At 44.4% G+C, this 15,445-nt stretch overlaps 1 protein-coding gene across 1 annotated transcript in view; it reads right to left on the bottom strand.

Moving 5' to 3' along the window:
* The window catches only part of LOC137650599 (uncharacterized), a 2,463-nt gene extending 540 nt beyond the window's left edge, over positions 1 to 1,923 (bottom strand). The window contains exons 1-2 of the mRNA XM_068383805.1: positions 440 to 1,923; positions 1 to 282 (exon numbers count right to left, since the gene is read on the bottom strand). The exon at positions 1 to 282 is cut by the window's left edge and continues 540 nt beyond it. Of these exons, the coding sequence (XP_068239906.1) occupies positions 1 to 282; positions 440 to 1,831 (1,674 nt within the window). The 5' untranslated portion in view covers positions 1,832 to 1,923. The remainder of the gene's footprint in view (positions 283 to 439) is intronic.
* Positions 1,924 to 15,445: the final 13,522 nt, after the last annotated feature.

Raw genomic sequence — 15,445 nt, 5'->3', positions numbered from 1 at the left:
TTTGTTGAGGCGATTGTGCCAGCCTTCAATATCATTATTAGTACGGATTGACTGATAGAAAATACTCCAGCTAGAAGTTGGCCATAAGGAGTTGTGGATCCATGTTCTTGATATATACTGCATTATAGTTTGTAATTGGGCTGTGGCAGCTTGACGTGAGAGACGTTCAAACACGGGACCTATATCTGCCTCAGGCAGAAATGGAAGGGCCATCACTTTCCGCAAGTATTTGTATGTCCCGTCATCATGTTTGTAAGCATGCTGGAGACCAACCTCTTGAACCTATACGTAAGTATTTCAGAACAAAGAAATTAGACATTGTATTGTACACAAGAAAAAAAATCTGGTCACATTATGGTGATACAATTTGTTTTAAAACTACTATTCGACAGGTATATATAAAAAAAAAATCTGTAGGCAATTAGCTAAATTGACTAACCTTTCTCCATACAGCTTGCGTCCAATGGAATACGCATCCCTTGACCTTGGCATTAGGCAAAACCTCAGGCAAGACTTTCCACATTGCTTTCTCATAGTCGATTGTTATGTGTTTAACAGAAGGCTCATTTGGTAGACTAGTTAAAACTTCGTGGAAAACTTTTCTGTAGTCACTCTTCTTTCTCCCAGACATAATGACAAATAGTAAGGGGACTTGTTTTGCATAGTCGTCTGCCCTCACAAAAGCATTGACTGTCATCAGCTGTGTAAAAGGGTGCCTGCATAGCTTAAACGTGCTGTCAATGTACCATGACTTTGCCCTTGTTAGATGTTTTATTTGTTCTGTTGTTGCAAATATCAAATGGCGGCGTTCACGAACTGATACGTCAGCTATAAGAAAGTCGTCAGGAATGTGATTTACATCTACCTCAAAATTCAGGTTTTTGGGTTCTGTCGGTCTTAAAATTTGTCTTTGTCTGTTTGCTGTTCTTGCCAAGTGCTCTGGCTTAGGCAGACTAGGACATGGTGCATTTCCTATCTCTTGTAGCAACACATCATCCACTATAGCAGATGCTGGTTTAAACAGATCTTGTGCTGCCAGTTTCTTTACCTGTAATGTTACTTTAGTGACAATATCAGAGCCAGTTGATGGTGAATGGTTGTGCAACACGTTGTTCTTTACATATTTTCCATTTCTCTGCGTTACTAGTGCCTTGCATGGGTTACTTTTAGGGCGATTAGTACATTGCCAGTAAGTTACATTGGATCGCTGCATTTTTTTGTTGTAATTGTACCCATGACTGTCAACGAGCTTATCTCTACCACGCTGTGTGCCCTTCTCAAAGAGCTGGAATGTAAATTCACCTTCTGACTGCAGTTCAACATCTTGTATGGCTGGGTCGTCAAGTGAATCCTCTAGTTCCATTGGCAAGTCAGGTGGGTCATCAACTGAAGACTCTTGTTCAACTGCAGGGATGTGTGGTTCGTGTTCCATGTCAGGGGTGGATGGGTCGTCCACTGGATGGGAGGTTGGTTCGTCAGTGAAGGTACAAGTATTACAATTCCAATCAATGGAATTACCGGATTTCACAGCTGCCCAGTAATCAGCACGAGATACGCCAGTATTGCATTTCCTGTGTTGCCACCTCCCACACATGTCGCACTGCAGACCTTCTTGCCTTGCCCTTACAGGTACGAGGCACTGAATACAATCGTCTGTGCAGTCTACCATCTTGCCAGGAACTGTTTTAATTCTATGGTCATGGCCAATTACAATACATAGGTAATGAACCACCAAACAAGTCAGATAATTTAACTGAACTAATGAACCCTCCTTTCCTCCACACACACACACACACATACACACTTCCATAGACTTTGTAAATAGTTTCATATGAATTAAGTTACGTAGCTTGTTAAGAGCCAGTTGTAGTTTAGATTCAGTAAACTTTAAATAGGCCTATTCCCCCAAATGTATATTTTCACTCTGACTGCCTTATTATTATTATCATTATTATTATTATAATGCACACGCAGTTGTTGTTGTTGTTATTATTATCATTATCACCATTATCATTAAGTGACATACTAGAGCTATTATCGTACTTGTGGGCGAAATGACTTAACAGTGTGGGCGAAATGACTCCATGGTGTGGGCGAAATGACCTGTGGGCGAAATGACTCCACAGTGTGGCGAAATGGCATGTGGGCGAAATGACCGGATACCTCCTTTCCTTGTCTTGCCAAACCCCCCCAAACGTAAAGTAAAGTTAATTAAGATGCTGTGTCCACGATCGTTCATATCGAGGCGTCGATGGGCCTACTGGAGGATTTACTAAGCGAAACGCAAAGGGCGCTGATAGAGACCTACTCCGAGTCCGTTTACCAGAATTTGGTAACGGAGTTGCAGGCAGAGGTCCGACAGCTTAAAGAGCTATACAAAAGCCAGCACGTTAAATTAGAATCTAATATCAAAGCCCGAATTAGGCATATGTTAGGTGAAGCGACACGTGCTTCCACTCTATTGTATAATAGAATAGATAAAGTGAAAGGCCCTTCAACGGGGAATGTTGCCCTCCCCAGGTTGAAGCCGCTGCCTCTCCCCACGTTTGAAGGGGAAGTGCAAGAGTACGCATCGTATCGTGAACTATTCACGATCCACGTGGATCGAAGAGCTGATTTAGACGAAGTGTCTAAATTCACATATTTATTGGGGATGTTGGGCAAAGAGCCGCTTAGGATCATCAAATCTCTAAGTGTAACCGCCGCGAACTATAGTGTAGCATTAGACCTATTAGATAAGCAGTATGGCAACGTGCACCAGACACTCGTGATTCTGCACCGTAAGTTAGCCAACATCTTTGTGCCGTCACTAAACCCAGTAGAACTCATAAGGTTCCGTTTTGAGCTGACCATCATTATTGAACAAATCAAAAGACTTAGTACCAATGACTTAGGCCAGGGCATGGTCATGAGCCTCATTAATCAAAAACTTTCAGAGGGAAAACTATACCGCAAAGTGGTAGAGCATTTGAGGAAATGCGACTATACGTTGGACGAGTTTTTTGAGGCAATAGATTTTATTGTGAGAATGTTAGAAGACGATGCGTTGCAGAGAGGCGACAGTCTTGAGAGTGACAAAAGACCAGACAGTAGTGTAAGACCGAAAACCCATCCCATCCACCATAATTCCTGCCCATTTTGTAGCGAACGGCATCCGCCTAACGGATGTCGCCAAGTGACTGACGTAGCTGCTAGACGTCGCATTTTGCTAAAAAGGGGTCTTTGTTTTAATTGCACGAAATCAGGCCATCGTAGCGATAAATGTCCCGTTTCAAATTCCTGTAGAAACTGTAATGCTAAGCACCACACTGCAATTTGCGATGCGGGTAGACCGCAATCAATCCCTAGTCATAGTAGTAATAGTCAATCAACAACATCCCGCCCCGTAGTAAATGCGACACCTGCGCAGAACCAAACTGCTCCCCGTCCATCCAAAGTTAAAGTAGAATCTAAACCATGCACAAGCGCAAAGATCGCGCAGAGGTCTGATGTGGACCTCCCATGCACTATCTTGCCAACAGCCATGGCAGGTATTCAACAAAGGCAAGGTAGTAAGCGAGTCCGCTTATTTCTTGACTCAGGAAGCCAGAGGAGCTTCATCTCAGCAAAAATTGCCCGTCAATTAGGCCTACCGGTGGTAGGAAGAGTATCTTTGAATATAGCTCCGTTTGGTTCCGAGGAAATAAGTGGACAATACGATGTAGTAAGTTGCAGGGTTGAAATGGGGAAAAGAATCGTGCGTATGAAGTTGGTGGCACACGAAGACGTGGACGTCCCGATACATAACGTGGGTTATGTAAAGGTCAGACAGCATCTGTTGACCAAGGGAGTCACGTTAGCCGATCCAGCAAACCAATCAGATACCATGAAGAACGTTCACATTTTAGTTGGGGCTGATTATTTTAGCTATTTTATCATAGGTGTTGAAAAAGTAGATGGGATAAATCTTTTCTTGACGCATAATGGTATGTCCCCGTACGGGAAGGTGCCACAGTGGCTGTTCCAAGGGGAAAAGGTCGAACAAGTAAGAACGTTGAGAGTGTGCAGAATCACGGACGAGCCATATCTGTATGATGTAGATGAGTGGTGGCGATTAGACCGTGTTGGCATCGCCCCATCTGAGCAATACACTGTTCGCGAGGCCGAGGCCGTGCGAAAGGTATCGCAAAGCGTTGTAAGAAAACCTGAGGGATATCAGGTTAGCCTACCATTCGGGTCGGGTGCTAGGCCAGAAACAAATTATCGTAACGATGTGGCGCAGCTAGAGTCATTGCAGACCAAATTCAGAAAGGATAGGAAGTATTTTGAACAATATCAGGGAGTAATAGATAAATATATCGAAGCAGGTTTTATATCAGAGGTGAAAAATCCCATAGTGGAAGGTTATTACATGCCACACTTTGGTGTTAAGAAAGACAGCCGTACCACCCCCCTTAGAATCGTGTTCAATGCCTCGGCAAAGTCAAAGGCTTGCAAGTCATTGAATGAATGTCTCTTACCTGGGCCCAATTTGGTAGAGGTAGCATATAGTTTAATTATAAGGTTTAGGTTGAACCGATATGCCATGTTAGCCGACATAAGTAAAGCATTCCATCGTGTTTTGTTAGATCCTCGTGATGCCAAATACACACGATTTCTGTGGCGCGAGGCAGCTGGTCGAGCGCTTACCTTCGCCTTTAGAGTCGTGGTGTTCGGCATCACAGCTAGTCCATTTTTGCTACAACAGATATTAAATTGTCATTTTAAAGAGGAATGGCGCCCAGATTTAGTAAAATCCTTTTATGTCGATAATTATCTGGCCACGTTTGAAGATATAGAACATATGAGGCAAGAGCATGAGTCTGTTCATAACATCTTAAAAGGGGCGGGTATGCCCTTAGAAGGGTGGGCAAGCAATCACTTGGCCTTCGATAGCGAGAAACAGTGGAGTGAGCCCGTGAGTGTGAACGTGCTCGGGCTGCGATGGGCCCGGGACGTGGCCAGATTGTGTGTGAAAGAAAGTAAAAGGATCTGTGAGTTGGGGGAGGGATGGGTGCCTATGAAGCGTAGGGTACTTTCCCTATTAGTCTCCATTTATGATCCGATAGGTTTGATAAGCCCATTATTTGTAAGGGGAAAGCTTTTCCTTCAACAACTATGGGAGGATAATGTAGGTTGGGATGATGTGTTAGGAGAAGAAAGGGCTAAAGAGGCAAGTGAATTGTTGAATGATTTGAAAGCAGTGAGCGACATCACCTTTCAAAGATCGATAGGAAGAAGGGGCTTACAACTTCATGTGTTCACCGATGCCAGCAGTAAGGCATATGGAGCAGTGGCATATACTAGGGACGAATGCAATCGGGTAAGTCTGGTTACAAGTAAAACCAGGATCACTCCGAAAGGGATGAGCAAGCTGACGATCCCTAAGCTAGAGCTACTGGCCTTGTTGTTAGGCAGCAGACTAGCAAGAACGCTCAAGGAACTGATCGAGCCACGGGAAATAGTAATGTGGACCAACAGTAAGGTAACGTTGGCATGGGTAGCATCTCCCGATGCCAGGTCTAATAAAAATGTGTTTGTTTCTAACAGAGTGGCGGAAATTATTTTTATTCAGCAGGTCTGTAGTTTCAGTCTGAACCATGTCCCTAGTCATCAGAACCCTGCCGATATCCTATCCCGAGGTGCAACGGCTCGACAATTGCAAGCTAACTCCCTGTGGAGGAACGGTCCAGAATTCCTCAGGACCACGGGAAAGCCTGTTCCTTACAAGGAGAAAGATCCACTACATCAAACTCACGTAGTAGCGGCGGTGCAGGAGTTGAGGGAGGAGATGTGTCCTACTCCCCCAGGCGAGATTTGGGACATACTGAAAAGGGAAGTAGGGTTCCAATTCTTGTTAAGAGTAGCCAGACTAGTTTTAAAGTTTGCTAAGATAGAACGGCATCCGTTCAGTATTGTTGTACAATTAGAGCAAAAACATTATTTGCCTACTGTTTATGCCTACTTAGAGGGCGGAGTCAGACCCCCTCGTGAAGTTGCTAATTTTGTCAGACAATTGAATTTAGTTTTAGTAGATAATCTCATCTACACCAGGGGACGAGTGTCCCATGTAGGAGAAACTGATCATTTAATTCTCTTGCCAGCCAAAGGGCATTTAGTTACGATGTATTTAAATTATTTACATCAGTTACATTTGCATTGTGGGGTGAATACTCTAATAGGTATCTTTCGACAGAAATGTTGGGTGGCGGGTCTACGTTCCATTGCGAAGCGAACCGTGCGGCAATGCCCTGAATGCAAGCTAGCATTCCAGCCTCTAACGAGACAGCCACCACCACCCTCCTGCCAAAGGAAAGGATCACCCTCACAAAACCCTTCACAGCGGTCGGAGTGGACCACACAGCAGCAATTCATACTGAGACACGGCCAGGATATATACTTATCATAACCTGCATGGCTAGCAGAGCCGTGTACCTTGACTTCTGTCCCTCTTTGGAAGCAGAAGAATTCGTGTTGGCACTTAGACGGTTTAGTGCCACCCATGGTGCCCCACAGCTCATCATGTCCGATAACCATCAAACTTTCAAGGCTGCCAGCCACCTCCTGCAGGGACTCTATGAAGAAGATGAAGTCCAGCAGTTCCTGAGGAAAACTGGCATAATGTGGCGGTTTCAGACGCCCCGTGCACCTTGGAAAGGTGGGTTCTTCGAGCGTTTGATAGGAGTAACGAAACGGACCCTCCAGATAGCCCTCGGAAAGAAGTACCTGCCGGACGCCCACGTGCTAACCCTCGTGAAAGAAGCAGAAGCAGTGGTGAATAATCGACCGCTTATGTACAGCGGTGACGAGCGCGAGGATAAAGTCCTCACCCCCTCCCATTTGATAAGAGGACACCAAGTCCACCTCATGGCACCAATCTTACCGGACGACCATCTCAACGCAACCTTCACCTCTCGGAAGCTACGTGATCGTTACATAAGATTGACAGATTCACTAAGAACGTTTAGGGAACGCTGGAGAAGGGAATACTTGAGTGCCTTGAGAGCCCGGCACGACTGTCGGCCCGGGGAACCCTCCAAGCTGCACCCCGGAGACATCGTGCTAGTTAAGCAGGAGAATAAGAAAAGAGCGACATGGCCTCTGGGACGTGTCGTGGAGACGTATCCTGACGACGACGGAGTCGTACGTTCGGCTAAAGTGTTGTTTGAGGGTGTCGAATCGCTGCGAGCTGTCAGCCACCTGGTTCCCCTAGAAATAGCCCCCTCTGAGGATGACGATGGAGGAGAAGACGGCGATGACGGAGAAGAGGGCGCGTACAGTTCGACAGCCGGAATGCCAGGGATAGCGGAGACGTCTGGGGACGACCAGGGTATGGCAACAGCTACGACAACTCAACAACCAGCCACAGGAACGGACGACAACGACCAGAAAGGTGAGAACTATGCAGTTAGTGAAAGAAATGAAAATGAAACTGAATCAGAGCAGACGAACGCACAAAGACGTTCTGCACGCCCATTGAGAAGGGCTGCCGCGAAACAGCGAGAACTAATGGACTGTGCTGAAAGGTGACGACATATAAACGTAGCTGTAAACAATGAGTGGAAAAGGGGCGTGTCCTATCTGGAAGGCAGGGAGGGTGGAGTTTGTGAGGTGTGCATGAATCTGCGGAAGTTGGAAGTGCGTAGGGGTGGAGAACGGGGACGGGATGGTCTCTCGTGCGTACAGACCGAGCGTTGCACAGAACCAACCCCTCCCTCTTGTACTCCATTAAGTAACAGCCTGCATGTAGCAGCGCTATAGAAGTCTCGATTATTGTGAGTTGAGACAGACTGAATTTGAATTGTCATGTATGCATTTCTGCCATTTTCTGATTGTCTTAGGCCTATTGCCTAATTGCTTTTGCACTCGAATTGTTATGTATGCATTTCTGCCATTTTCTGATTGTCTTAGGCCCATTGCCTAATTGCCTTTGCACTTGAATTGTTATGTATGCATTTCTGCCATTTTCTGAATTGTCTTAGGCCCATTGCCTAATTGCCTTTGCACTTAAATTGTTATGTATGCATTTCTCCCATTTCTGATTATTTTAGGCCCATTGCCTAATTGCCTTTGCATTTGAATTGTGTGCATTTCCATTGCCATTTTCTGTTTGTTTTAGGCCCATTGCCTAATTGCCTTTGCATTTGAACTATAATGTATGCATTTCCATGCCATTTTCTGTTTGTTTTAGGCCCATTGCCTAATTGCTTGCCATTTGAATTTTGTAAAATGTGTGTGTACATTATCACTGATTTCTGCTGTTCCTTATGTGTATTATACACGAGTGCATTAGAATTGCTAGGCCCATTGCCTAATTTCAACTGTTGTATGACTATGTATATTATTGATTGTGTTTATTACCCCGGGGTAACATTGCTGTTGTATATTGTGCGTACTCTGTTCGAGTCGTTGCGGAGCGCTACGCAGCAAGCCTAACAGAGTCTAGGAGTAAGTCACTCCCCCCACCCCGAGTCCAGCTCCATCCAATTGACCGACGTTTCATCGCTCCTTATTTTGGGGCGTGGAGGATGTCGGGAATTTCGACCTGATCAATCGCAATTCCCGCCATTTGACTCCGCCTACGACTACGTCAAATTGGAGGGAGAAGAGAGGACTCGCGGGCGAATGAATGTCGTTCAAGACGAGAATGTTTAGAACCAAAAAGAGAAACCGCCTGGTAGGGGAGGCGCTGAGACTAAAGAAATCAATTACTAGTAATTTAAGATTAAGAAAAATAACGTCATTCTATTGTAACATGATAAAAAAATCCAATCTAGAAATTTAGGTTCAGGACAAATCGCGCCAAAAAAGTGACGTCGGAGGTTGCATGGCTTGCTCGCCCTCTTTGATCCGACGTCCCCAATCACAGTAAGTCCTATCTAATTGTTCTCTCTCCCCACCCCTAGTGTACCCAGGACGGTTTCCGTGTAGGTCTTGATAGAGTTATTGTAAAGTTTGTATCTGTTAATATTTTGTCGATCCTTGTGCCAGGGGATCAGTGTTATTGTGTAAAGCACGTCTAAGGGTCTCGATAAGGGGTTTATCGAGATAACTTTATAAATGTTCAATTAATTTTGTTGATATCTTGAGTCCGAAGTGGACATAGTTTTTTTTCGGTCACACATGTTCTTATATGTCAAGTAAAGGTTAAATTTTCATGTTTCTTTCGTATTAGATTATTATTTTTATAATAAAACTTGTTAAAATATAACCATATTCTATTTACTTCCCCGAGGGTTTTGTGAAGTTTGTCCATAAGACCTTGTGATTCAGCCCAGTACATCGGGCTATTTTGTATAAACCGGTGAAATTTCGCCACATGTTTAGTGGTATGTATTATATTTAACTTTGATTTAACTTAGAAGTGCATGAACATTTCGGTTTCATTGTAGTGAATTACATGGCAATGTAACTGTGGGAATGTTCAATTTGATGTACGATATGTTTTCCCTGTTATGTGTATCTCTTTGCACGGGGTTCAGGAAAAGACAAGTCAGTTCCCGCTCATCCCTTGATCTGTAATCAACTCTTGTACATTAAAGGAATCAACTGTTCCCGAGTATGTCTTAACCTGCTTACATGGCGCAGTGAATCTCGTTCCAAAGCAGGACCTACAAGATGCTGAGACGAGGCCATCACAACACACCCAGGGGCACAGCAAGACGTTCCCCCAGGGGCACCGCAAGCAGGAATGCAACACCGACACGCCGGCGCCACGAGGGACAGGACTTGTTACAGGCTTTGGTTGGCCTCATGGCACAAGGAAGACCACATGGTTCAGCCTCGGCAGGTGTTAGGGCGATGTGCCCTGAGAAGTGTAGCTATGAGATGACACAAAGCAGTTTTCGAGAATGGTGTCGCTCTATGAGTGATTGGCTGGCCTTAGGAAACGTCTCAGGAGAGAATGCACTTATCAGTATCCGGTTAAACTGCGATGAGAAGTTAAAGATGGCTATAGATGCAACGCACTCAGAGGTTCAGTGGAACTCATTAACGGCCTCTGAGGCATTTGACAGACTGGAGGAGATCACGACGAAGTCTGTGAATAAGGCAGTGGCATGGGACAAGTTTTTCTCAGCTCAACAAGGCGATCAAGAAACCGCGAAATCTTTTGTGCATAGGTGCCAACAATTGGCCTTAGATTGTGGGTTTAAGTGTCCCCATTGTCGAGCTGATCTGAATGATTTTGTGTTAGTTCAGCGGATAACAAGTGGTTTAAGCAATGTGGGACTTAAACAAGGGATCCTACAGGATCATGAGGTTTTCAATACTGTGCAGAAATTGTTACGTAAATGTGAAATTTATGAATCCGCAGAAAAGGATAGTATTAGCACTCGTGGAAGGGCAAACGTAGCTAATTTGGTAAAAGGGGATGAGATAGGCTTAGGCCTAGTTGAAAGTGGGTTAGAAGGTGAAAGTAAAATTATCGCTAGCTATAGGTCTAATAATAGTGACAAGGGACACGGCCGTGGCCGTAGTAGCTCGAAACCTACTGGTAGCAGTAAGTCAGATACCAGGTGTAAAAAGTGTGGTGGTCATTCTCATTGGCAGGGAAAATGTCCTGCTGATAATGTTAACTGTTTTCAGTGTGGTATTGTGGGGCACTTTGCTAAATTCTGTCGTCAAGGGGGGCAACAGCCCGCCAAAACGGCGCCTATCGTGGACGCGTCTGTTACGTCATGCACTGTTGCCTATCCACCTGCGAACAATCGCCAGGTAGGCCTATGTGCGGCATTGGGGAAACTGCCGACGGTGAAAATAAAGGTTAAGCATGAGTTCTCATGTGAGTGTGTCGTTGTTGAGGCTGTTCCAGACACAGGGGCAGAAGTGTGTATAGTAGGGGTAGATTTGTTACCAAAATTGAGTTTGAAGGTACCTAATCTCTCTCGGTGTAATGTCATTGTAAATCACGCAGGGGAGAAGTCATTGAGAATATATGGGTCTGTTGATATGCTAATAGAATTGGGTGATAAATCAGTGAGCACTAGTGTTATCGTTGTGCAGGGTGCTACCCGTTTTTATGTCTTTAGGAGTGTGTAAATCACTAGGTCTAGTGCATACAAAGTTTCCCAATCATACTGTCGCTACCGTAAATGATGTCACTCTGAAACCGTCTGCGTCGACTAACCCCCGCCAAACGCCTGAAGAAAACGTTCGCACACGGGTAGGGGGTGGTGGTCGTCAGCGCGAGATGCCATACGCTGCCACGGAGGAGAATGTCCCTAGGCTGAGGGACTGGCTACTGCAACGTTTTGCGAAGACTACGTTCAACGTTTCAAGAAACCCTCTGCCGATGATGAAAGGAGCCCCTCACCACATTCACCTGAGGGAAGGTGCCATCCCCTATGCGTGTCATACACCTATACCAGTCCCTAAGCATTGGGAGGCCGATGTTAAGGCTCAGCTCGACGAAGATGTCAAATTAGGAGTAATTAGGGAGGTCCCTGCTGGTACAGCTACGGACTGGTGTGCGAGGATGGTAGTAGTAGCAAAGAAAAATGGTAAACCACGGAGGACCGTGGACTATCAAGAGCTTAATAAGAATTGCAAACGAGAAACGCATCACACATGTGCTCCTTTTGACATGGTCTCGGGTGTGCCACTTCGTACATATAAGACTGTAGTTGATGCCTATGCCGGATTCCACCAGGTGCCATTAGTTGAGGAGAGCCGACAGTTGACAATGTTTATTACACCATGGGGGAGATACCAGTATTGTCAAACACCTATGGGTCATTGCGCGGCCCCCGATGCATACACGAAAAGGTTCGATGACGTCATTATTGATGTACACAGAAAGTACAAGTGCATAGATGACGTGTTGTTGTATGACGACAGTGTTGAGGGAGCCTTTTGGCATACTTGTGATTTTTTGCAATTATGTGGAGATAATGGTATTACGCTAAATCCGGATAAATTCCGATTTTGTCAAAGACAGGTAGAGTTTGTGGGGTACGAACTTGATTGGGATAATTATAGGCCTTCTAATGAGTGTATGAGTGCCATTAAGAACTTCCCCATGCCTGTAAGCCCAACTATCACAGATATAAGATCTTGGTTTGGACTTGTGAACCAAATTGCACCTTTCGTGGCTGTAGCACCAGTAATGGAACCATTCAGGGATCTTCTCAAGAAATCCCCACATCGGAAAGTTTATTGGGACCAACACCTTCAAAACAGTTTTGTTGCAGCCCGGGACAGCATTTGCAAGATGTTGGGCGATGGACTGACATATTATGATAAGACAAGGTGCACTGCTGTTGTTACCGATTGGTGCAGAGAAGGAATGGGATTTGTTATATTGCAACAATATTGCAATTGCGAGGATCTCAATGCCCCTTTTTGTTGTAAGGGGGGATGGAAACTGGCATTATGTGGCAGCAGGCACCTGACGGAGGCGGAGGCCAGCTATGCCGTCATTAAGGGGGAAGCGGCTGCAGTAGTATGATGCCTTAGGAAATCGAGATTGTTTTTACTGGGATGCCCGAATTTCATTTTAATCACGGACCATAGACCTTTGGTAAAACTCTTTGGGGATAGGAGCCTAAAAGACATTGCAAACCCGAGACTACTAAGGTTGAAGGAGAAAACTATGCAATATAGTTTTACCATAAGATATTTGCCGGGGAAGAAGAATTCGGCAGCCGATACGTTATCAAGATACCCAGTGATTCGCAGTGAAACTACCGTCAAAGACGAAGAAGAGGAGGAACTTATGAACGAAGTTTGTATTGCCTCCATGACGTCATCGCTGGCGGATGACGTCATTACTATGGACTGGGCTACCATGAGGGGGGAAGCAGAGAAGGATCCTGATTATTTACTATTGCAGCGACGTGTCAGCGAAGGGGGTTGGCCGTCGTCAAGGTCTCAAGTGGAGCCCTGCCTAAAACCTTTTTTCAATGTACGTGATAGACTGAGTGTCATTGAAGGATTAGTCACATATGCATATGACGAGGGGCATGTTCGTCTGGTAGTTCCGGAGGTACTACGTTTACTCATTGCAACCAATTTACATTCAGTTCATCAATCAACTGACTCCATGATCAGAAGAGCACGACAGGCGGTTTATTGGCCTGGGATTGAGGGTGACTTGGCAAACTATAGGGCACAGTGTCATGATTGCAACGTTGCGGCACCTTCGCAACAAAGGGAAAGTATTATATACACTCCCCCTCCCGAATATCCATTTCAGAGAACTGATGCAGATTTATTTCAAGTAGCAGGGAGGCAGTATATGGTCTACGCCGATCGACTGACTGGATGGATGGAAATTTATTTCTTCGCTAACGGAACTACATCTGCGAGATTGATCCCAGTTTTTAGAAGATATTTTATGCAGTGGGGAGCACCTGAAGAAATATCAGTGGACGAGGGCACGAATCTAACGAGCATGGAAATGAGACATTTCTTCGGTAAGTGGGGAGTATCTATGAGAGTGTCGTCTGCTCACTATCCCCAGTCCAACGGGCGGGCAGAAGCTGCTGTGCGCACCGCCAAACGAACATTAATGGGCAATACTCTACCTGATGGAGGGCTAGACAATGACAAGGTAGCTCAGGCGATATTGCAGTATAGAAATACACCATTACGTGGTATAGATAAGTCTCCTGCACAGCTGGCCATGGGTCGCCAACTTCAAGATTCGGTGCCAATGTTAAAAAGTTATCATTTCGTCACCGAGCATTGGTCGGAAACCTTGTCCGCAAGAGAGAGGGAAAGAAGCGTTGTTGAGCAACGAATATCATCCAAGTATAACGAGAAAGCCAAGGATCTTTCCCCCCTACAAATAGGTGAGAGGGTAGCTATCCAGGATGTGACTACACGAGCCTGGAATAGAAGCGGGGTGGTTATTGAAAAGAATAGCTACCGCCGATATCGCATAAGGTTAGATGGGAGCGGAAGAATTTCAACAAGAAATCGCAAGCATTTGAGATCCCTGCCACCCGCACCACCTGAGGGAGAACCTACTCCCACCGCCTCGGGGGAGGCTGGCCCAGTACCCACCCAGGAGAGAAGTAGCAATAGGGTACGTCATCCTCCGCAATGGCACGATGATTATATTACAGAGTAATTCATTTTAGTTGTGTTTAATAAATATCCCCTAAACATGTCAAGTTTTGTGCATATACTTTAATCCTGATTATTTGGGTTTAATAAGTGTTCCTCTTGTCATGTTTACCATTCATGTATGTTCCAGCGCTGTGTCCGAAGGACTATCTTTATTATAGCTGAATTCCTTTTGCTTCACATGTTACCACCTTTACCAGTTTTATTATTTTTGCAACTAAAAGGAGAAATCTATACTTATGTTTTAAATATACTATGTTTGCTTTGAATGGGGAGCTTTGATCTTAAAGGGGAGGTGTAGGAATGTTCAATTTGATGTACGATATGTTTTCCCTGTTATGTGTATCTCTTTGCACGGGGTTCAGGAAAAGACAAGTCAGTTCCCGCTCATCCCTTGATCTGTAATCAACTCTTGTACATTAAAGGAATCAACTGTTCCCGAGTATGTCTTAACCTGCTTACAGTAACCTAGGAAAAAAACTACTGTTTCTTATAGAAAAAATTATGCTCTCTTCGAAAATGACACTCGTTCCCGTCGCAAATTAATAGTTTCAGAAATATATATACATCTATATCCTCCAATAATGGGGGACTCCCAGTGGGAACTCGGGGTTTTGGGTGGGGAAAAAATACTGGGGAATCGATATATAAACGTAAAACAAGCCTTTTCTTCTCTATACATTACCTTCTTGAAATTATAATAACCGGAGGAAAATACAAAACAGTATATCTGGATAAACTTTGGAGGCGCTGTTACAAAGATTGTGTCATGAAAAAAATACAGTAACCAGTGCTGGCAACGTCCGATGTAGATCAAATGTTATTTTTATTTTGTGACCTGTCATACTACTAGGCTAGGTTAGGTGGGTTTGTTAGGTTCTGTGCCCTTTTTGTACATTTCATATATTGAGTAAAACTTATATGGAGAAATTATTTAATATATGGAAATATCTATCATTACTATCTTTAGTAATGTCAACGTGCCGTTGGTAACTCTGTGTACCATACGTCAACGTTGGTAACACTGTGTATTATTGGTAACGTTGCTAATGTTATCGTTCGTTCGTAAGAGAAGTGACACCGTGCATCTCAAAGTTATCCGAATTGGTTCATCTGTTTGTTTCCGATTGAAATGAACATCAAATTCGCTTAATTCACGTTATTTACTATAGGAAAACAATTATATTTCGTTTCCCCACTATGTTTTTCCCACCCAAAACCCCGAGTTCCCACTGGGGGTTCCCCATTATCGTAGGATATAGATGTATATATATTTCTGAAACTATTCATTTGCGACGGAAACGAGTGTCATTTTTGGAGAGATCGTAATTTTTTCTATAAGTAACTAGTTTTTTTC

Source organism: Palaemon carinicauda, chromosome 12 (genome assembly GCF_036898095.1).
Source record: "Palaemon carinicauda isolate YSFRI2023 chromosome 12, ASM3689809v2, whole genome shotgun sequence".
NCBI lineage: Eukaryota > Metazoa > Arthropoda > Malacostraca > Decapoda > Palaemonidae > Palaemon > Palaemon carinicauda.
Note: the sequence above shows the minus strand (reverse complement) of the source record. Positions and strands in the feature narration are given on the sequence as shown.